Here is a 25,093-nt window from a genome sequence, read left to right on the forward strand (position 1 = left end):
TACACTGCTAAATTAGGGACGGCCAGCGCAGATAGCCCTCGTTTAGCTTTGCGCTAATTTCCAAACAAGCGAAATCTTAGAAGATAAACGCAATTATACGTATCAACAAATAAACAAACTAGTTCCCTTATCATCGACCAAACTGGATTAACGAGAACTGATACAGCTCAAAACTTAATGTATTCAGTAGTCATAGTTTGGGATTTGTTATTTCATATAAGCAGATATTTCTTATATTACAAACTAAGTCAAAATAATTGCTCTGACGAATACTTATATATATATATATTCATTACTTTCCTGTCCAAATTGTGTGGAGTTAATATTAAGCTTCGTTCTCAACATTACTCCTGTAAGTTTTTGTTTTGATTTTTTTGTTTAGAGTGGTGCAAGCCGAGATAATAATTTAAGTTACAAGTTTTACCTTGATTACTTGTAATCGAAGGTTATTCGTCTACTGGACTTTGCGAATTTCTGACATTGTTCGGTGCGTAGAATTGTAAGCAAACCTGAATAACCAGAAGCTTATTTTAACTTGCTTGGAGTGGAGTCTTTTCAGACAGGTAAACCTGTAATCCAAGTAAATTAAACTGAGGGTGAAACACTCGAATATAATTATCTGAGAAAAACTACATTTTTACAACAACAAATAGGAGAAACCAATTCATGTGCCCTATCCGCTTTTAGGTAATTGGTTACCATAAATATAGAAAAAACTAGTATTTGAGCTGTTAATTGGTAACACGATATCCATGTAAACCAAATGGCGTGGACGAAAATATGATAATCAAGTCCAGCGTAAATCAATTTATGAACCTGGATAACTTCAAGATCAGAGAAACAATAAATATACCAAAAAAAGGAGTCAACTATAAGTATCTAATTTATTACAATATAAATTGAATAATTTATTAATATTTCATAATCATTCAGATTTTTAATATAATAAATTAGTTAGAGTATTTTTTGATGTATATTCTCGGTCATTCACTTGAAAAGACTGATTTCAGCGGTGTTTAACCGTCATGGAGCGTTAATGTATGTGGTATCAGCATGCTGAGGTTTATTGCCTATTGTTACTTGGAGCGGATTCAGTTCTCGTTATATTCTCTAAAAATCTTGAATGGTGCAATTCAAAACTGGATTGTTCTGCTCCGTTGGCTTCCTGATGGTGTGATGACCTTTTCCGGGACTCAAACAATGCTTATAAAAGTAGGACTGTGCTGAACGAGAATTTTTTAATTTTCCAAATAAATAAAGTATTATGGAGTAACTTAAGTTATGATCAAAGAAATATATATATAAATGCCACCTGTAAGCAGAGATGGCTATATAGATATGCTTTGTAAGAAAAAGGAAAAATAATATTACAAATTTACGTAACGTGGTTAAAAGTGGGCTTATACAAAAATGCATCAAATACAGAGAGTTGAGTACATTATATTAAAGCCATTTTGGAATTTCACCACATCGATACAGGCCTTGTCATTCCTCCAGTGGGTCAGTGGTAAGTTTACTGTCTTATAACACCAAAGTCCGTGGCTTAATCCCTTGCAGTGAATAGAGTGCAGATAGTCCATAATGTAGCTTTGCACTAGAAAACTACAGTAGAGATCCAGGTCACCATGTAGGATCTTGCTTTATCTAACGATTATGCATCTTGACAACAGCCATGCAGTATAATTTCCGTTATAAAAGGCTCTGTCATAAAGTTATCATGTCCAAAACACACTCCTTCTCCCTGATGCTTTCTATAATCAATATTGTAGAAAAGGATGACTGTTTCAACAGTTTCATTGCACATAAGTCTGTAGGCCCTGCATCTAGCACTTGATTAGTATGTCTTCATGTAGAATAGCATAATTGAGGTAGTGATTGTTGAATGGGAGGTATGACTGGAAGCCTTAACTTGATGAACCTGTACTGTGTTGGACTCGTTTTCAGCTTGAGATCCTTCTTGATTATGTTGTGTATTGTTGTCTGTAACACGTGGATAACATTTGCCACTGACCTTTGTGTTTATGGATTTTTACCTTTTACATGACATTGCACTTTTGCATACTACCATTGATAGAACTTGTTCCAAGACTTTTCTGGATATCCTGATGCTCCAAGTTGTTCCATATTCCTTTGTTTTCCAATGTCATTAAGCACAAGGGAAATCCCTGATCTGAATACAATCCTATGATTTGAGTGTATGTATATGTTGCAATGAAAAAGTCTATTGTATACCCTTCCCAAAAGTGATAAATTTTATAGTGTCAGAGCCCTGCCAAAATTTGCCAGACAAGTGACATCACCATTAAAGTAAAGCTCTCATAAAACTTATTTTCCACTTTTGTGAATCCATTCTAAGTAAAGAAAGTATATGCAGCACTAATTATTTGAGATTACTTACATTAGCAACAAAATGAATATGCATATTACTGAGAGAAAACACTCAACTCAACTTCCTTAAACAGCAAAATTAAAAAGCAACAGCAACAGAAATATTGTTCTGAATGTTCTGGTTTATCCTCCCCCCCTCCCAATTCAACGAAGTTGTTTCTTTACCTTTTGACAGCAACAATAGTCTGCTTGTGCACACAGTATTAAGGGGGATCATAAACAGCCAGAGTATTTTCTGGCAACACTGCACTCCTGTACATAATGCCAAACAGTGTAAATGTAGTTCTGATATATACCATTCCATGTGATTCTATATTAGATGAGGCTGTCATGTGACTTGATGTTTGAATATTTAAAAACATTTTAACATAATGTACTCAATTCACTGTATGTCTATTAATTATATTTTTGATATTTGTAGAAAATGGAACTACCAATAAAGTTATTTCCATTAGTTGTATATGTTTTTATCTTTCAATATTGATGTGTAGCCCATAACTTTTGAATAGAGGCCTTAACTAATAGGTGTTTTTTTACATAACTAGAATGTTAAGCTAGATAATATATGTAGTTCTGAAGACTTTCCTGACTAGTACCTGTGAGAAAGTGGCAATAGCTCAAACCATTCTTATTCATAAATTCAATTAGTTAGTCTGTAGCAGTGCTAAGTACCATAGGCCTAAGTATATTAAAATAAAACCATCAGTATACATCTTCATTTCAAGGATATCAGAAATGGTACAGAATAATTAGTGAGCACATTTCTACATAAGAAACTTGAACTGAGAGTATGAGTATAATAATCATGATAGAAATGTGACATTAGTCAATATGTAATAGTGTACACTACTGCCATAAAATAACCCTTTTATCTGAACTTAAAAATATATGACGTATAGACCTCATATTAGAAACTTTTTTCATAAAACTCCATGACTTTGGTGCTATTTTAAGAAAATCAAAAAATTAAATTTATAAAATAATATGTTCATTAGTGGAAATAACTAAGGAAACACATAAGTGATGAAAATACAGGAATCACAGACAATGAATAATAGCAACTAGATGTTGAATTAACAAAACATTATCACAGAAAATAGAAAAGCAAAGCAAATAAGCAATGCAATCCACTAGTAGAGCATTACTACTTGTTTTCATGCTGCTGTACACTTTATCAAAGTACAATTGTGAAATATTGTTCTGAATGTTCTGTATTATTCCCCCTAATTCAACCAAGTTGTTTCTTTACCTTTTGACAGCAAATTTGTGCAGTCCATGACATGGTTGTGAGTGTTTCACCAGCCTCTTTGCTATAAAGATAGTTTCACCACATTTACTGTATGCTTAGGATCATTATATTGCTGGAAAATGACCCCCTCCCCATGCTAAATTGTGTTCCTGAGGGAATGGCATGATGAATCACAATCTGCCTGTATGTGTCAGCAGTATAGGTATCATCAATTTTATTAATATTGCTGAAACCTTTGACTTAGATCCACCTTTAAATGTGTGCTGATCCCCTCCCATGTTTTAGTGTAAATTTTCTACATTGACTGTTATACCATTTATTTTCTCTGTCATCAAACAAACTGATGTTCATTATTGACCTAACATTAGAACTTGGTTCATCTTTAAAGAACAAATATTTCCAGCTTTGCTTATTCAATATTTGTGGTCTGATGCTCTTTTAAGCCTCAAAAGCAGTTTTTTGAGCAGCTGCATGTCCATTGAGACCTCTTCATGCTAATGTGTATCTTACTGCTGTCAAGGTTTTTACTATACTAAGAACAAATATTGCTATTACTTTTTTGTTCATAAATTGAATGTAGGTGTGAGCAATAATGTCATGGCACTTAAGGTGTGAAAAAAGTTCAGAGAATACCAGACTTCAATAAAAAATGAAACATATTCAACCTATAATTTTTTTATATATAAGGCTCTTTTTTCTACCTTCAGTTGAACCACATTAAAATAAACTTGAGACTTTCCAAATTACTTTCTTTAATTTTTTATTCTATTATAGTTTCCTGAATGGTAATCATACAACTTTTAAACTTCTCTTTCCCTTTCAACGCATTTGGATTATCCTTTTTGATTTGATTAAAAAAAAGCTCTTTACATTTCTTCAGTAGCATTGTTTTAGAGAGCTTTTCAAAAGTTTACAAGGTTTGTAATATGTTGGATCTACTTGTAATGTTGTATAATGTATAAAAAATAATGCTACCATTGTTTGGTAGAAAGTTGAAGTGTTTCATACTCATGGAAAGTGGGAAATTGGACTAGATCTTCTTTATGAGGTCATCTTGGCAACATTTCAACATTTGTGTTAAGGTTGTTTTCAGCTATGCTTTAGTTATGAATAAAGTTCAAGGAATAGTAATTTATTTTTTAGACAAGAAAGGCTGGAAGAATCGATGAATGAAAATGGACTAACAGAGAAAGAGGTCAGTTAAATGAGATATTCTTTGTATTTCAGTATTTTTGGCAATTATACGAATATGTTTGTTTTTATTCTGCAGTGTTGAAGAAAACTACAAAGTGCTAAGTTCTCTTTTTTCTTCCTTTTGCTTGTTACTTTCAATATACAGTACACTAAAGTAAATCTAAATTACTTTTACTATTTTTTTTTTACAAAGTTTAATGAATGTTTTATGAAAGTGTGTCAAGAAAACCTACTATCAAGTTTTACAACTATTATTCATAATATATTAGGTAAATATTAAAAGCTGTTATTGTATTTTATTTTTCAAGCTAGATTATTTTAATCATTCAACTATTTTAAAACAAGAAATAACTTCTTGTTATTTTTTTACTGAAATTTTATCTGTTTGTTGTTGTTTTCTTTACAAATATTGACAAATTTTAGATTTTTCTTAATGGTAATTTATAAAAATTGGCAGAACCTCATTCATAGACTGGTTAGTGTAGTGTCATTACTTGAGAAAATGAATTATATGATCTGTTTATTTCTACATTATTTTTGTTTCAGAAAAATGAAAAGAGAATACAACATGCTATAAAGGAGTCAGAATTTCTGCGTCTGAGGAGATCCAGACTTGGAGTTGAAGATTTTGAACCTCTGAAGGTGATTGGTCGTGGTGCTTTTGGAGAGGTACGTCTTGTACAAAAGAAAGATACAGGTCATGTTTATGCAATGAAGATTTTGCGGAAAGAAGACATGTTGGAGAAAGAACAGGTAAGTTTGAAATACAGCTTTTCAGTAAACTTCAATTAAAAAACAACCCCACATTCTTAAAAAAGTCAGCTGATGTGTTAAGATTATTTTTAGCTTTATTCACTGTGCCCCTTTCCCTTTTCTTGTGATGGTTGTTAACTTCTCATTTTTTGGTGTATCAAAAAATGTTTGTGTTTTTTAAGTCTTCTCTTGTATTATTTTATCCCAAAAGAACCTGTCTATTTTTTCAGCTAGCTCTAACATTCATGCCTTTGCATTACTTTTGATTTGTAAATATAATATAAAATACCTTAAGATCACATTAGTTAAAAAATATTCTGGGATCTGCTGAATACTACATAGTTAAAATTGGTGTGTGTATATTATTATATCAGCCAAATTTCCATGTGTACACCTTTTTAAGTTCCAAACAAATCAGTGTTCATATGAAGTTCCACTGGGTTTTATTTTTCATTGCCCTAGTTAAACCAATAATCACTGAAACTGAAAAACTCAATTGGTTATGAAGTGCCTTCTTATAAAAACTTGATACACCTCATAGTAGGTTTTTGTTGTGGTAATATTTTTATTTAATCATAGAAACATTTGCTCTTTATGTTACATGCATGTGTAACAATCTATTTCAAGTATTTTTTCATAAAATAAAAATTGTTATATCATATTTAACAGAAAGTTGATGTGTGAGAAAGTCTTATCATTCAAGTATGTAAAGATATTATGACAAGTATATCTGCTTGAACGTTTTGTCAAATTTAATGTGATAAAACCAAACACTACCTTCAAAAGTTCTATCAAAAGAAATAGTTAAAGCTTATAGCAATTATACCTGTGTCTACAGTTAATTCTTATTATTTATCCACTTCATAATTAAACTAATAATTTATTCTGCAAAATTTAGTTTATTAAAGCTGTAATTTTTATTTCCAACAAAATAATTTATCTTTCAGAACATACCTATATTAATTGTACTTTGTCTGTTAGGTAGCTCATGTACGAGCTGAACGTGACATTTTGGTACAAGCAGACTATCAGTGGGTTGTGAAGATGTATTACAGCTTTCAAGATATGTATAATCTCTATCTCATAATGGAGTTTTTGCCTGGAGGTACTCTTTATTACAGTTACTTTGCATTTAAATGTCTATTGCTATTGGTAAATTAAAAAATGAATTTTAGTGTGAGTATCAAGTCATTTAATTTTCTTTTCAAATTTGTTTCTTATCTAAACATTGTGTAGAAAATTAGTAGTGTCTATATGAAATACTTTTCTCAAGTTGGTAAGGCTATCTCCATTAGTGAAAAGTTTATGGCAAATGCTATTCTGATATACCTGTTATTGTATGACTACTGTGTGTGTGTGGGAGGAATTCATTTGTAATAAGATTTTGGCATTATTATAAGTAGGTATTTTTACTAAATACAATTGTTAAGGATATTTAACTTTGTTCTATTGATTATTTGGTGAGCCATTGCAAGGTTTTCATTTGTATATCATTCAAATAAATTACCCTGTTGTGTTTGATAAGATAATCAAAATATTAGTGTCACTTTTGATGTATCTACTGTACTTTCAGGGGACATGATGACCTTACTGATGAAAAGAGACACATTATCAGAAGAATGTACTCAATTTTACATAGCAGAAACTGCAATAGCCATCGATTACATCCACAAATTAGGGTTTATTCATAGGGACATTAAGCCAGACAACTTATTGCTAGATGCTAAGGTATGATTTCTGTACTTGAATGCAAATTGCAGAAAACAACAAAATATAATCAAGTACGTGTTTTAGAATTAACTTTACAACTTGCTTGACTATTGCACCTAGATGTTTATTTAGTTGTTTTTATTTTGAAAATATAATGAAACTTTTTTAAAAATATATTTTTAATGTTAAATACATTTCACAGAAGAGCATTCATGTCTGAAGAATTTTCCAACTTAACTATAGTTACAGTGCATTCTAAACGATACTAGCAAAACTGTTGGCCTATTGCCCACATTTACAGGTTTCATCATCCCTACATCTTTGACTGTGTAAAGAATGATCATTAAACTGAAAAAGTGTAAAATATTAGTTTAACAAATTTGCATGAACTACTATTTTACACTTTTTTCAGTTTAATGATCATTGCCACTATAATGCAAGTTTAATTTCTTTAAACAAGTTATGAACAGTAATTAATAAGCCTACTTATTTACATGCTCTCATGAAAATCAATGCTAAGTTTGGGGTCTGCTTTTGGGGAATCCCCGTTAAAGTATTTTCGTGAAATATCTGGGTTCCCTTAGGCATTGGGTGAAAAGCTTTACCTTTATGCAAACCTGGGGGCTGAGATGATTCATTTGGCACCATTTAGAAGTTACGGAGCCCAGCAGTATAGGAGAAAGGGTTTAGAGGAAATCCCCAGGTTCCCCAAGGGTTGTGAAAAAGTTTACTTTCATGCAAACCCCAGGACTAAAATGAATCGTTTGGTACCATTTAGAAGTTGGCATGGCCAGAAGTTTATATTTTATATAGTAACATTATATTATAAGGTTGTGTGGATTTTAAAGGAAACTTGCAGAAGTATGGATTATTGATAGATTTGTTTTTTGGTTGCTTCAGGGTCATGTCAAGTTGTCAGACTTTGGATTGTGCACAGGTCTAAAGAAATCTCACAGAACTGAGTTTTATAGGAATCTCTCTGAAACCAGTCCTATCAATTTCAGTAAGTACCTAGGATATCTTCTGTTTTTTGTCTTTTATCTATTTACTGATAACCAATTTAATGACATGTTAACCTCGCTAGCAGATTGGTGTTTTTTTTTTATGTTTCGTTAATGGTGCTGGTTAACTAAAATTACTTTGTCAGGATTTGAGTAGATAGTACCACTTGAAGTAGAAAAAGTAGGGGTTTTGTGTAGAATGAAGCTGCCACAAATTTAGTAATTAAAGAAAACATTATACATTCCACATAAATTTGGTAAAAAAATAGAAATCCAAGTCAATACCCATCATGTATGTTTTGGAGCTCATGATCTGCTTTACCAGAATTTTAGTTTTAACTATAATTCTTTCAAGCAAACCCTGCTTTTAATATTAATCCCTTGGTGACCAGCAGATTCTATTCATTGTCTGCAGGCAAAATTTCACCATTGAATTAAAATGTTTATAGGAAATAAACTTGTATTGTTCTTCTACTCATTTTTTAAGTATGTTAAAGTTTAAATTTATTCAATAGAAATTTTTAATCATTTAAATTTATAAAAAGAAATGACAGATTAAAATTTTTTTTTTCAGCTAGTATGATCCGAACAAAACATTAATAATACTTGTGAATTTCCTAAATGTCTTTTTGAGCATAACAAGGCTCTCATATTCCCCTAGGTGTAAAGTTACGCCTAGTTACAAAATGGCCCCAATTTGAACCTAACTTAACTTTAATAAAAGTGTAGTTTTATTTGTTTAGCCAATTACTGTTTCTTAACCACATTTGTCATGATGTTGTGTAAATTGCCTATATTTCAACTTTAAGAAGTCATGGGCTAGTGATCTAAACACATAATGAAAGCTATTTTTTTTCTTTTTTTTATCAACCATATAAGCCAGTATTCCTTCTACTTCAACAGAGACTTGAGTAGAGATCAGAACAAAGTGATAAAAGCTTAGCTTTGTGATATGTTGCTAGAAGAAAATATGTTTGTGTACTTCCACTGTAATTAAAGTGCTTGAGTTTTTTAAAGCTTGCTTTATCATTTTATATGTCATTTGAATTATAATATTGCAATATGATAGGAAAATATATATTTTGTGGACTAAGAGTAAGTTGAGAATTGTCAGGCTTAGTTAGGTCATTTTGCAATTGACAGTGTCAAGCCTCGTTTTGCCAACAAGGCAACTGTTTGTGGACTGTGTTTACATAAAGTCTTATTGACTTAAGTAACTCCATGAAGAGGCAAAAAAAAATAACCCAAAAATTTTAGAAAAATATATATAAGAAAGTCAATATCAAACTGGTTTAAAACTAATGAAATATATCAAATGAAACATTCCGATTAACAGTTGAAAAAAAGTTGGCTTGCTTGTCATTTTGGTATAGTAAAAAAGCTATTTTTATTGTACATCAGTGATTTTAAGTACAATCTAAAATCTACTATTTCTGTTGGTTTCTGAGCAAAACAAAGACAAAACTTACAGTTTTATAAAATAAAAACTTTATAGGAAAGCTTTAAAAAATGTAAAAAGACATTAAAATCATTACTTGAAATATACAACAAAGGTAAGCATATTAAATTTTTTTCTTAAAAAAGTTCAGAAATAAATTTTTCAAATTTTCAAAGCTGATAATTCATGTAAATATCTCATATAAAAATAATAATTTATTTTCAGAAGCAACATAATCTGAAGAAAGTTCATTCAGACTTCAACCAATTTCATCCAGTAATTTTGTTTTGCAATGCAGTTAAAAAAACATACAACATATACTTTGAACCATTGCACCCAATTAGTTTACAATTGACTGGATATTAATATTAACTTCTAATCAGAGTAAGCTATGTACTTAGAGTGACACTACTAAAATTGATAAGTAGGGATTTGTAGCTTGAGAAAATAATGTAGACACTATTTCTAGCCTTGTTTGTTTACTTTTTTCAGAGCCCCTAGATGTAGGCTTGAAAACATAATCTTTGCATTTTGATTCAACTTGTTTTTGTACTTTTTCTGACATTCTCTATTCCCCCCATTTTAAATAAAAAAATGTGTACTAGTCTTATAAAGATTAGAATATATTGTTCTGACAAGGTACCTTACTTCCGCTCACATACATAGCTATTCTTGTTCAGTGCTGCCCTCTATTAACAACACCTTTTTTTTTTTGCATGCCACAAGCCTTTCACTTCTACACACCCTTCTGATTCTCGCAAACAAATTATTATGCAATAAACCTCTACCAATAGATGCACCCCCCACATATGGGACTCCTTCTATGCTATTTTCCCTAATTATCACTTCTCGTTTGCCAGTGCTCGTGTTCGGATGTTTCATTTAGTGCTCTCTTCGAATTTTCAATTTTTGTATCAATTATTTTTCAAGTTTCCTACTTATTTGTACCTCATTCAGTCATGGTATTATTTAATTTTTTACCCAGTTATGGAACTTAGTTATTTTTCCTTCTTTGCCAACACAGTTGTGTTTATTTTTCCTTTGCATTGTGAATTCTGAAGTACAAGTTACTACATCGAAGGTTGTACCTTCTACCAGCACATTTACTCAGGCTTCAGGTGGGGGGAACTCGACTCTAGAATTATCGACAATTATTCGTTGAGAGATTGATCGTTATTTGACCCAACTTTCTTCTCCTGATGTTGCTCAACTTTCTTCTGAACAAGCTGAACCTGTTCAGAATGATGAAGCATTTGACAGCCTTTTCCTCTGCCTGAATTTGCCAAGTTCCTACTGTGAGTTCCATTCAGCCTAATATGGCTTTTTTGGACATGTTCTGTTTTATCCTTCTCCCTGATTTGCTATAATCCTCTACATCCTTTGTTACATGATACTCCTTTATCTCAGTATTTTATGTTTCTCCCTTCTGATATTGGGATTCATGCTGAGTTTTTTTTGTATCTCAGCTACATGAGGGCGGTGGCATGCCTTGCCCTCTTTGGGCTTTGGATCAGTTTGCTTTAGCCTACTATCAGGCTGATTTTCTGTTTCTTGGTTCTCAGCAACTGGAATCGATTTGGGGGGCAGACCCTAATTGTCCTGTTCTTTAGTTCCAAACCTAATTTTTTCACCTTTGTCTTACCCTCACACCTATCTAACAATACTTGTCTACCATACCCCTCCTGTCTGAGATCTTGAGTGTTTTTTGGGGGATAAATGTAGCCTAACTACATCCTTGTTAGCATGTTTGTTGACTTTGACTCTTTCTTTACACACGTGGTTCCTCTGTTGTTGGGATCTTTTGGGGAGTGATGCAGTTTTTTCCCACATTCGTTTACCATCTCCTTATCTTAGGTACTTACGTCTGGCCCCTTTTTTACTTCGGTTGGGGTTTGAAGATCTTCCAGTGACTTTGGAATCCCGAGTGGAATCTGTGAGACAGTAATAGACTCTTTCCTCATTGGTTGATCATTTGTCTTGCATGGAGCCATGACCATCGTAATCCTTCCCAACCCTTACCTGTTTCTTCCTCTATGGAATTTTCTTCTGGTCATTTTATTCGATGCCATGTGTCACAGTATCAGTGACTACCTTGTGGGTTATGGTCCAGTGGGGGGCTTGTTTATCCTAATTTGGTCAACTATGGTGAGACTTCGCCAGGGATCTATGGGTCCTTCAGGTTTTATCTAAGGGACATGTCATCAGCTTCCTCTCCCCTCCTCCATTGTCTCAAATGCCCATTTTCTTTCCATTGCCTTGGGATCCTACCACATGTCAGCATCAGTTTGAGGCATTACAGGATCTTTTCTCTCAGAATGCCATTTAACCTGTGGTTCACCCTTCTCCAGGGTTTTATTCCAGACTGTTTGTTGTCTCCAAGAAAGCCAGAGACTGGCAGCCTGTGATTGATCTGTCCTGCCTCAATCCCTTCTTGGTCAGCATCAGTCTGAGGCATTACAGGATCTTTTCTCTCAGAATGCCATTTAACCTGTGGTTCACCCTTCTCCAGGGTTTTATTCCAGGCTGTTTGTTGTCCCCAAGAAAGCCAGAGACTGGCAGCCTGTGATTGATCTGTCCTGCCTCAATCCCTTCTTGGTGCTACCTCTTTTTACTATGGAGTCATTTCTCACCCTCTGGTAGGCTTTTTTTCCACGCTTACGGATAACCATGTCGATGTCTCGAATGCTTATTTCCATATTCCCATATTGCAGCAGTCGAGACACTACATTTGGTTTGTTCATCACGGAGTGGTTTATCAATTTCATGCTCAAACTTTTGGGCTTGTTACAGCACCGTATGTCTTGTGTCAGGTGGCCAAGGCTTTTGCTGGATTTATGCATACTCAAGGGTTGTGCTTCCACCTTTACTGTTACTGCTCCCTTTATTACTGTTTGCAAGGTCCTATCTCTTTTGGGGATGTGGTCCTCTATGTTGGTACTTATCTCAATGGGTCATGCTCATATGAGATCCCTTTAATGGACTCTTCATGACCAATGGAACCTTGCATGAGATCCTTTGGATATTCCTATTACCCCTCCTCCTTCCTTTGTAGACATTCTGCATTGGTGGTTGGACAAGGCTTACACTTTGGTGGAGGTTCCTCTTCCTCCCCTCATCCTGTTTTACATATTTTCATGGATGCTTTGCTTCAGGGCTGAGGGGTGTGGGTCCAGCAGCAAATCACTTCACGTCAATGGTCTGCAACAGAACGGTCTTACTATATCAATATCCTGGAGCTTCTTGCTGTCCGTCAGGCTTTGGATCATTTTCCCATCTTGCCTACTGTTGTCTGGTTATTATCTGTACAGACAATTTTACAGTAGTGATGTATAATAATCAGCAGGGAGGCAACCATTCTTGTTCCCTTTGTTGTTGAACATTGGATCTCCTTTTTTGGAGCCAACACACACAGTATTCATCTACTTGCATGTCATGTTCTGGGTGCTTTCAGCCTTGTCGCAGACAGTCTTTCCCGCTTGGACAAAGTTTATCTCATGGAGCGGTCTCTAGATCCTCAAGATTTTTAGTGGTTAAGTACTCAGGTCGATACTACACACCTGGATGCATTTGCCACTATCTTTAATACCAAGTTACCTCAGTTGTGGTTTTCAGTGCCTCATCCACTTACTCTTGCTGTAGATGTGTTCAGTCAGGATTGTACAGACAAATTCCTTTATGCGAATCCTCCTGTTCGACTCCTGCCCACTCCATGTCAAGTCTATCTGATTGCCCCTTACTGGCCGACCAAGCCATGGTTTTTGCAGCTGCTCCAAAGACAATCTGCTCCACTATTGCCTCTTCCCAGAACTCCATCCCTTCTATGGCAGCCTCAGTCCCAGGTAGTTCATCCTGCCATTCCTACTCTTCATATTCATGCCTGGTTTATATCCGGTCTTTTGGGAAGGAAATTTCGTTTATCATGGCAACTAGCTTCGTTGTTGACATGTTCCGTTCATCCTTCCTCCATGGAGGTTTATCAACGTTAAGTGGAATGTTTTCCACTGTTGGTCTTTGGATCATGGGTTCTCCCCTGTTCCTGTTATTTTGGATTTCCTCACTTTTGGTTGGAGTCTTTGGGTGGCATTATCCCACACTTTTTGCTTTTGTCAGTACCATAAAGTTTTTGCCTGCCATACCTTATCACTCTTGTTATGCTCCTTCCGGATTAGTCACCCTTCATGGCATGTAGCCCTACTGGATTGGGATGTCAGTGTTGTGCTTCACTGCCTTATTTTTACTTCCGTCTGAACCTTTGTTTTCCTGTTCCATGTTTCATTTATCCCTAAAGATGTATTTCCTCCTCCTTTTGGCCTGTGGACATCATCGGTTGGATATGTTTGCCATCGTCATTTCACGTACTATGTACTATTCCACTTATCTTCTCTTTTGCTCAATCAATCTTTCTTTCCTATCCAAGACTTTGGCAGCTTGGGAGAGTAATTCCTCCTTCTTGCCAATTTCCCTTCCTTCCTTTCATTTCCCACCTCTATTCCAGGTCTGATACAGATAGACTTCTATGTCCAGTTTGTGCTATTTGTCATTATATCACCGGCACAACTTCCTTCAATCATAACCGTTCCCACCTATTCATTCCTTGGCAATTATCCACTATTTGTGATATCCGTCCTTCCATCCTTACCAATTGGGTTTGGCTTTTAATTTGATTGGCTTATTTTTCCTTGTCTCCTTTTTCCCATCAATTATTCCGGGTGTCTTCCCATCAACTTAGGCACCTTACTTTTCCCTGGCATCTCATCTGTGTCTTCCTTTGGAAGAAATTCTTCAAGCAGGCATGTGGACCACTTCACATACTTTCATCTCTCATGATCTGCAATGTTTTGCTGTTTCTTCCTCATCATTAATTGGGTAAGTTTTATTTCTTTCATTATATATATATTTTTCAGGGGGCCTGTCCCATGTTTTGACCTGGATCCTGCTCTGTGGTGAGTGGTGCCTGTTCAGGCGTACTTCAATAACTTAGAATTGTACTCAAATCTGCACTGTAAGGCCATGTTGACTTCACTTTCAAAACTTCCATGGCCACTAAACGCACACTGTTCTTTACTATCATACATATTAGAGATGGGTTGTTCCACAAGATTCACCTCATAAATATGTACTGACCCATGGACTCTCATGAGTAAAGCAGAAGGGGATTGCTGCCCATCCCTGTCATTCCTTAGATTGGATAAATTGGTCACCCATTGCACTGTCTCCAGTGTGAATATTCCTCCAGACTCACCACCACATTTTTCTCTTCCAGTTTCTTCCAGTGGAGTAAGAGTCCTTACCACTTTCCAGTTCCAAGTCGCTGGGGTGGTGGACCATGGAGGTATCCTCCTGAATGAAAGATATACAATATAAACAATGACAACTCTATTGAGGGTGGTGGTGGTCTGCTGGTGAAGTTGTTGGAAATCCTCCTAAAAGATGCTTCATCTCTGTATGAGCTTCTCCAAGGGGATATTGTAGCTTTGGAATGAGCCATCATAAATATTGGGATCCCTCATCCTACCTCCACATGAAAGTCAGTTCCTGGCAATTGAGTTTTGGATTTAGAGCTGAAACAATCATCCTATTGCCCACACCTATGTTAAGATGATTGGGATCCTCATCCTACCCCCACATGGATTCGGTTCCTGGCAGTTGAGTTTCGGATTTAGAGTGGAACCAATCACAATATGTCCTCACACATGTCGTGCAATTGGGATCCCTCATCCTACTCCCACATGGTTGTCAGTTTCCAGCAGTAGAGTTTTGGATTTGGTGCTGAACCAATCAACATCATGTCCACAAACATGTAGTGCAACTAGGATCCCTCATCCTACCCCTGCATGGATGTTGGTTCCCGGCAGTTGAGTTTCGGATTTAGAGCAGAACCAAGCAAAATATGTCCTCACACTTGTCGTGCAGTTGGGATCCCTCATTCTACTCCTGCATGGTTGTCAGTTCCTGGCAGTTGAGTTTTGGATTTTGAGCTGAATCAATCACCATAAGTCCTTACACGTGTTCATGGGGTGCCTCTTGTGCTAACCCTCAATATCTTTATACTGAGTTTGAGGTGATCTGGTTTGTTTGGTTTGAGTGGGATATCTATGTATTTCTCTCTGCTTACATGTGCTGTTCCCTGATCGGTTGGCTGAACTTGAGGTGAAGATGGTATGATCCTCTTTTCTAGCTCTGCATGGATGCTGGCAGTCAAGTTTGGGATGCAGTTGACTTGCCGGGTATGGTCATTTGTGCCCTAGCCACTCTACACCTTGGGGCAAATCCCTTCTTTTACCCACATTTTGTTCATCAGGGAGATTGAAATTATTATATATTGTGGTTAGCATCACTATCCCACCATTTTCTCACCCATTGGGATGTGCTCCTCATGAGGGTGTCCTAGGACACTTTTGAGTGATGCTTCTACTTTCTCTCTTGCACCAGTCTTTCCACCTATTCAGTGTGGGATTCTAGCTATGTCTGTGAGCAGAAGTAAGGAGGTACCTTGTTGGAAGTTATAATTTTCCTACATTGAAAATATATTTCTGACAGGTACTTATTACTGTTTGCATTTCCCACCCTTCCTTCCCACTGTCAACTGGTGCTTAGGTTTCTGCCTAAACTCGAAGTGATAGTTAGGTAGAATAGCATAGAGGGAATCACATGAGTCATGTGTGTGGAGGTTTGTTGCGTGATAATTTGCATGTGAGAATCAATTAAACCATGTGAACCAAGGGGTATGTGGGAGTGAAAGGCTTATGGCATGCAAAAGAACAAAATGGCAAATAGAGGACAGCACTGAAGGAGAATAGCTATGTATGTGTGCAGAAATAAAGTACCTGTTGGAAATATATTTTCAGTGTAGGAAAATTATAACTTTTATTACTTGAGTATCCTTGCTATTAACAGTATTTTTGGCTATAATTTAATGTTTCCACTAAAAGTTAGTTCAGGATTATTATTTAGAAATTAAGATACATTGAACTATTATTGTTTTGAGATTATGTTATATACGTGTATCTATGTATTTGTATGTAGACCATCATATTAACACATATTTCTGAGAAACAAAACAGTTACATATATCATTTTATGTAAATACTTTCAGTATCACAGTGAAATTTTCATGATAGGTTTGAGTAAAATGTGAGAGTAATCGTCTGACATCTGCTGATATCTTTACATTGTTAAAACAAAAACTTGTACCATTTCCTGTTGTTTTAATCTGGATATGTGTTCTATAAATGTAAAACATTGTATCAACCTTGTGAGTTTCTGAGCTTATATTATGTGAATTTCACTTAATGAAAAATGCAAGGTCGTAACTCACAGTTTCATATCAATATGAATAGATTTGTCACACTGACCAGCTGATTAAATTCAGGGATCAATTTTTGATGAGCAGAGACTTTTTAAAAATGCTATGTACAATAAATTATTTTAATAATAAAGTCTGTCAGTGACTCAACAGTAAGTATTAAAGGCTTATAACATTAAAAACTAGGTTTTGATATCCGTGGTGGTTACAGCACAGACAGCACCTTGTGTATCTTTGTGTTTAACATCAAACAAACAAAAAAAATAATCACAAAAAATTTGCTTAACTACATTCAGAATTATGAATAGGTTTCATTTATCAGAATGGTTATATTTCAACATGATTTGCAAGTTAAGTAAAACTGTGCCTTGAAAATGGTTAATCACATACTTAATTAGTTCACTAGTTTAACCAAGGTGTTAATAGAGATATAAAGTTTTGAAACTCACAATGTTTAATCTTTTGTATCGTCTGTATTATTATTGTTCCAATTTACCAGTATCAAGTCCAATGAATTCTAGAAGAAAAGCAGAAAGCTGGAAAAGAAATCGGAGACATTTGGTATGTTTGCACTTCCATTTTATCCTCTTAAGGAAATCTCAAAATTAGATTTTTTGCATTTAACAACATTTCATTTTGTTAAAAGATTCAATCATGAAGAAGATATACATTTGACTCCCATGATAGTGTTTGAAAAAGTCATAAACAATTTCCATACTTTTACTAACTCTTGTTTTAAATAAGGTTTTGAAGCTGACCAAAATATAAATCCTATTAACAGTAATTTGATATCTGATTCCTGTTTCACTGATATGAGCTTAAATTGATTTTATATTATAAGTACAGTATCATTTAATGTTATAGTTTACTGCCAGTTGTATTCTATAGAAATGAGCCTTTTTATATATAAACCTAATTATTTTGGGAATTTGATCAAATGAATATTATAAAGCATTAATAAGTATTTTTATGCAAATATGGTGCTTCAATTTCTGTGTGATGCATTAATTTGTTGTATTAACAGACTAATTATTTTACCCATGCTTTAAAGAATACATTCTTAAATCTAAAATGTTGCATTTCTGTATTATAGGCCTATTCCACTGTAGGTACACCAGACTATATTGCACCTGAAGTATTCACTAGAGCAGGTTACAACAGTTCCTGTGATTGGTGGTCTCTGGGTGTTATCATGTATGAAATGTTAATAGGTAAATTTGAGCTTAATTCAGCCATGTATATTCTTGTTACAGTAATAGCTATGACATAGTCTTTCACCTAGAAATGTTGATAGAAAAGTTCAACTTAATATAACCTTGTGAAATCTGGATACAACAGCACCTGTGACTTGATCATCAGTGTTATCATCTAAAAAATGTTAATACGTAACTTTCAACTTAATATAGCCTTGTGAAGTCTTGTTACAATAATATACTTAATGAGATATCTTGAGCATTATCAGGTAAGATATGTGGATAGATAACTTTCAACTTAATATAATCTTGTGGAGTCTTGTTACAATAATATCTATGATGATGTCTCTTGAATGTTGCTGTCTAAGATGTGTTAATACGTAAGTTTCAACTTAATATAGCCTTGTGGAGTCTTGTTACAATAATATACTTAATGAGAGATCTTGAGCATTATCAGGTAAGATATGTGGATAGATAACTTTCAACTTAATATAAGTGAGGTTGAAATTTTAGAGTGCAGTGACCTGGTACCATATGTACTATGTGATATAAAATGTATTTGTTATGCATTATAATTTATTTATTGAAAGTATGTTATTATTTTATTGCATGTACAATAGTATAATTAGTTGTTATTGTTTCCTTTTTGCTGTTAGGAAAGATTCTTCTGTGATTCTGCACAAGTTGAAGAAGGAACTGTTTCTGTTCCTTTTTTGTTATGTTGACATCATACTCCTTAATAAGGACCACACTCCTTTCACCATTGTCATTTACCACATTCAAGTGTTAAACTATCTGTAGTACCTCCCTGTAGTCCTTTCTGAGCTTCCAAGTTTGTTATGTTCTTTATGATGAAATATTCAATTTACATGTTCTAACATTTCCTGATATTCAGCTGGATGCACATTGGAGGTTCATCTATGCTTTCCTTCACATTTAGTTCCATTACCATTACTTGTTTTGTCTCTGTGGATACAGCTCAATCAAAGAATGCCAAATCAATGTGTTCCATGTTGAGATACCATACATGTCAAGCAAATTTTTTACAGGTAGATTTTGAAAGAACTGAATTCACCTTTTTTGTACTTATTAAGACATCATACAAATTTAAGATCATTGTGAGAAGCAGAAATGGCATTAGGAACAGTGAACCATGCTCTAAGATAGACTCGAACAAGAAAGATGCAGGTGTCACAGGGTCCTCTCTCCTGACAGCCAATGAGCTTAAACTGTCCCATAAATATCCAGATCTTGAGGGCATGTAATTTCTTGGCCATCCAACATGCATAATACAATGCTCCAGGTGCTATAAACAGAGGAAAGCCCCATACAGTCTTTGAAAACACATTTCAAGATATGATGCTGGTATGTTAAATAGCAGAAGAATCTTGTTTAATCTTTGCTCTAACTGCACACATGCTCTATTTCTGTGACCATTGTGGTTTATTATTGTGTTAAAGCAAACTGCCTTTACTTGGTCAGTTACTCCCCACTCTTACAGCAAATGTGTCACAGCAGAAGCTAGAAATCAACTTGGAAACATTTAGGAGTTGATTTACTCCTGTTCTAGACATGATCATTGGCAGATGACCCATTTGTTCTTTTCTTGTGAAATTAATAAGGAGATTGTTATCCCAGTAAAGTACAAGTGAGACTGTTGGCTGGGACGTTTTCTTTAAGTTTTTGACAACTTCTTCATGGAAGTGATGTTGAGATCTTCTGATCAAGACTGTGAACTGTGGCAATAAGGACAATTGTTGCCTTTCTGTCACTCAACTTGGTTCTGCCCATAGCTGCTACTAAATTGGGAGTGATAATATTTCTTCTTGTTCTCTTTTTAGGTTTAGAAGATAATAATTCTTTAATTGCTCCTTTGTCCTCATCACTGTTATTGATACTCTATCCACCAACCTCATCAACACTGCTGTAGGATGATTTCCAACAACTGAAAGTTTCATTCAAGGTCTGCTGTTCCTGCTCTGCATGCCATTTTCTGTCCATATTTACTTCACTTATTTTCTCAGCCCTTGATCCCTTTAAAGAAAGAATCTTATCTATCTGGCCCATGCACCCATGACATCTTCTTTCCTTCTGAGCAAGAAGAAAGTCCTTGTCTTCTGGGATCTTTCTCAGGGTCAGGGCATCCATATGAACATTTTCAAGATGGTCATCCAGATTATTAACAAATTCTGCTTCATTAGCTTGCTGTGTTTCAATTTTCCTTTAGCTTTACCCATTCTTCTAAAAGCTTCTCTGATTTGATAATGGCATGAAGTTCTGGACAAATTGGAACTTGAGTCTTGTTCCAGAAAGCTGAAGCTTCTTTGATTACAACCTATGAGCTTTCACAAACTGCCTTCTTTAATGTTTTGTGATAGTAAAAAAAAACACACAGAGTACTTGCCTATTTGAAGGTAATTTGTTTCCTGTTAGTTTAATTTCTTCTGAGCCAAGCAACCAAAGTATAGTTTTACTTCTTGTTACAAGTACCCATTTGCAATGAAATGCCAATATAGTGTCAGCTGAAATTATGCAGAAAAATCTGTTTAAGTGCTTACATACTTTTACAGAAATTCTAGAAACTACTGTCCTTAGGATATTTCAGAAGTAAAAACTGACAGCATAGATTATTTATATATGGAATGTTATAGAACATTCTGAATAATGTAGAATACTTTGTAATATTCCAGAATATGTTACAGTGTTCCAGAGTGTGCTAGAATATTTCATAATAATATGCTAAATTTCACAATAATCCAGAACCTTCAAGGGTTATTTAAAATATTCTGGAACATTCTAGAATATTCAGAATTTGCAGATATAATGCATATTACAAGGTAAAATTTCAAATACTTTGAGCAAACCCTAAATGTTATTTAATATGGATAACATTTAGTGTGAATTACTTATATAATGAACAAAATGAGGGGTGAGAGTGTTGTAAATCAAAACTTCAAAAATAAGGACCACCCTATTACAGAGTCTTGTTACAATAATATCTTTGATGAGGCCTTTTGGGTGTTATCATCTAATAAACGTTGATGGATAACATTCAATTTGATATAATCTTGTGGAATCTTGTTACAACAATATCATTGAGGTATCATGAGTGTTAGTAAAAATGTTGATAGTGAAGTTTCAGCTGAATATAACCTTGTGGAGTCTTGTTACAACAATATCATTGAGGTATCATGAGTGTTAGTAAAAATGTTGATAGTGAAGTTTTAACTGAATATAACCTTGTGGAGTCTTGTTACATTGTATTTGTTGTGGTATTCGAGTTTTATTATTTAAGAAATGTTGATACACAAGGTTTAACGAAGTATAACATTGTGCAGTCTTGTTGAAGTATACCTGTGATATTATCTCTGAGTGTTATCCAGTAAAATTCAGGTAGTGTTGTGCACATTGGAGTGTAAACATGTTTAATGAAAAGAAACAGCCAATATCCAGTGAAAATTCTTTATTTCTTCAAATTTTCAACCTAATAGTCAAAAGGTAGACACCCTATTGAACACAAGTTCAATCTTAACAGAACAAAAAGCTGAAGTAATTCAAAATATTAACAGTGGGTTGTTAAGTATTGTCTGACACGCAACCAAATTATCAACATTAAAAAGATAGCATTAATAAATGTATGACAAGAATATAAACAGGGTGAATAAAATATTAATTTAAAAGCCAAAAACAAAAAGATGAGTCATGTGAACATTCACATCTAATAAATATGTTGAGATAAACTGTAAATGCAGTTATAACACATATATATGCACTCTTTAGAAAATAAAATATATTAAAATATTAAACTGTTCATATATGCATAAAGGTATCTACAATCTGAAATGGCAGCTCTCTATCCCTATTAGCTGAAGGTTTCTTAGAGAAAGGACTCCTTGTACTTTCTGTTCTGGAAACCATGGCATTTTTGTTCTATATTGATGCTAAAAGAGTGATTGGATGTAGACAGTCTGTACTCATTGATAAAATTTGCTGTAACTATACTCCCATCAACCTCATCCATCATTGTAGCACAGAGATGTTCCATGCAATACTCTTATAGATCTCTCAGTTTCACCAGCATATTTTTTGTAACAAATAATATGAGAGATACTTTAGAGTACATCTTTTTTCATACATTTCTTCAGAAGTCTTAGGACATGTGTTAAAGTTGTTTTTCTGGTAATGATTGAGGATTAAATGCTAAACACACTAAATGCAACTTCAGTGCACATACAGACTTTTCTATCACATGTATAGGCAAACAAAATTCCCTCACAGCATTCTTAATGGTATTATTAACTTTAGGACTAATAAAAAGGTATTGGAATTGCAACATTTTTTTCTTGAGTTCTGTTCTCTTTCCTTTGTTTGTCATGAATGGGGAAAATTTTGTTAACCAATCTTTTAGGATAACCCTTTGACTTAAAAATCTCCTATAAATCTACCCTCTCATTTGCCAAATCACTGGGATTGTTACAAATATGTGGGCCATGAAGAGGGCTATGATTCTTAGCCAGTTAACAAGACTGATGAGAGAGATAATGTACAAGCAGTGGCTTTATTGATGTTTTTTTTAAGTAGGTTACTTAGCATCTGATATAGCTGTAGAAGTGTCTAGAAATTGTACATGCTCACCAGGTAGAGAATATTCAAAAATAAAATTAACATTCCTGTGAATCTGGTTTAGGAAATGATGAAAACAAATTAAGCTGTTTAAGCCATCATTCCAAATTCCATAAATATGATCAATAAGATGCAGCTAAAGGGCAGGAGGTTGTTCATCACTAACTTCCCAGTCATAGTTGCCTTAATCTCAATGGCATGTATGAAAATTACTGCAAAGGCTATAGCTACCCTAGTAACAATAGGTAATTCTTAAATCTGACATTAAATTTGTTGTCTGAACCTGAAAAAATTATTACATAAAACATGTTTGAGAAGTCTATGCACATTACATAGAGAAAGTCCTTAGAGAAACATATTGGTCTTATGTTGATCAAAAGCAAAAACATAATCGAAATACCCTCATGTATGGTTATTAAATAATTTTAATAGAAAAAAGGATACTGCTTTTGGTGATTTTTATCAATGGATGAGCTCAATTTATAAAGAAATCACAGGTGCTAGTTAGTTGGAATGAAACAAATTGCAACAGAGGGCCAAACCTCATGAGATATTATTGGAATTACAGCCAAAAATATTGTTAACAGCAAGGGTGCCCAACTGATGAAACAATGCATTTTTAATCTTTATACCTACAAAAGTAAGGAAAGTATACATAATTATTTATACTGATTGCCAGGTTGATTATTAATGTCTCTGTAAGCACCTAGCTTTTTCTGTTTGGAAGTTAGTCATTGTGGTGTCTTGTTACAACAATATCTTTTGATCTCTGAGTGTTATCATCTTAAGAAATGTTGATGGATAAGTTTCAACTTAATATGGCCTTATGGAGTCATGTTACAGCAATTTATTTGATGTAGTATCTGAGTGTTATCATCAAAGAAATGTTTAGAAAGAAATTTCAACTCAATATGACCTCATAGTCTTTCTACAACAATAAATTTTGGCTTAATATAATCATGTGGGTTCTTGTGTTGTTGAAGATATTTGGTTCCTGTGGCTGATAGTCACAGTGTTATCAGATTTTGATATGTAATGTTTTTATAATATTGCAGTATAGTTGTATAAAATAATTTTGGATTGAGAGACTAGTAATTTCCCATGTGCAATGTTTACTAGTAATTAAGAAAAAACATGAATAATATAAATTTCATGTTATATTAACTTCCATTAATTTCATTTATCATTAATTAATTATGATGTCAAACTTGTTGAACATGACATGTCTGCACACAATATTAATCAGTTAGAATTATATATGTTGAGGTTTATTGTTTGCTTTGTAGAACATTTAAGTAATTAACTCTTGTTATTTCTAAACAGTGGTACATAAATAATTTTTTGGTTTATCTGTGTTGTTTTGGTAGAAAGGTTATGAAGTTATGTACAAACTTTTAATAGCTTTACTTTTTCTGTTTCCTTCATGTTAGTGGCATGTTTTTATTTGACTGGCTGTGCCAAATCATTTCTAAAGTCAATTCAGCACTAAAGGATGAAATAGAAATCACCTTTTGTTGCATATCTTAAACTTGAAAAGCACTTCTTCTGTGCTGAAAAAGAACATTTCCATTTACTCTAGCTTTGTGACTGTTTAAAACAGGTTTTCTCTATGGCTTTCCAGTAGAACATATATGTCAAAAGTACCTCAGTTCATGCTAAAATTAATTGCATTTGTTCACAAAATGGTTTTTCATCTTGTTATTTGTTTAGGTTTGAATCTGATTAACACTTTACTGAGTGCCCCTCTAATTATTATAGTTTTTGTATATAAGTAATATTTGATAATAAATATTTACTATTAAATATTTTTGAAACTTTAGTTAATTATATAGTTGAAAATTGTTAAACTTGTATCTTATAACCAAAAGGTTTACATTAGAAGTAAATATTCTAATTTATTACTTATTATGCAACATTTAAGCAACTGAAAAACTATGACATTTTTACACAATAATGAAGAGTGCTACTATTTGGTAGACTAACTCCATAAAATTGAAAATAAAATGCTTGATGTTTATCAAATATTTAAATTTCTTATTTTTATGTGTTACTCTATGTTACTTCACTTACAACATGCCTAATTTACCATTTGTAATTAACAATTAGTTAGAATATATGAGAGATTATTCATCTAACTTTCCATGTATTGTTCAAGATTGTTGGTTGAGAGATTTTATTACTACTTTTTTCACCTAGAAAGATGTTTTATGTACAGTTTATATAAGGATGTGATCATTT

General features: G+C 33.8%; 1 protein-coding gene across 1 annotated transcript in view; it reads left to right on the forward strand.

Annotated features, from left to right (window-relative positions):
* The window catches only part of LOC106463447 (serine/threonine-protein kinase tricorner-like), a 58,362-nt gene that overhangs the window by 28,479 nt on the left and 4,790 nt on the right, over positions 1-25,093 (forward strand). The window contains exons 3-9 of the mRNA XM_022390939.1: positions 4,781-4,832; positions 5,378-5,584; positions 6,566-6,689; positions 7,158-7,312; positions 8,195-8,297; positions 17,539-17,600; positions 18,133-18,250. Of these exons, the coding sequence (XP_022246647.1) occupies positions 4,781-4,832; positions 5,378-5,584; positions 6,566-6,689; positions 7,158-7,312; positions 8,195-8,297; positions 17,539-17,600; positions 18,133-18,250 (821 nt within the window). The remainder of the gene's footprint in view (positions 1-4,780; positions 4,833-5,377; positions 5,585-6,565; positions 6,690-7,157; positions 7,313-8,194; positions 8,298-17,538; positions 17,601-18,132; positions 18,251-25,093) is intronic.

Source organism: Limulus polyphemus, unplaced genomic scaffold, assembly GCF_000517525.1.
Source record: "Limulus polyphemus unplaced genomic scaffold, Limulus_polyphemus-2.1.2 Scaffold1410, whole genome shotgun sequence".
Lineage (NCBI taxonomy): Eukaryota > Metazoa > Arthropoda > Merostomata > Xiphosura > Limulidae > Limulus > Limulus polyphemus.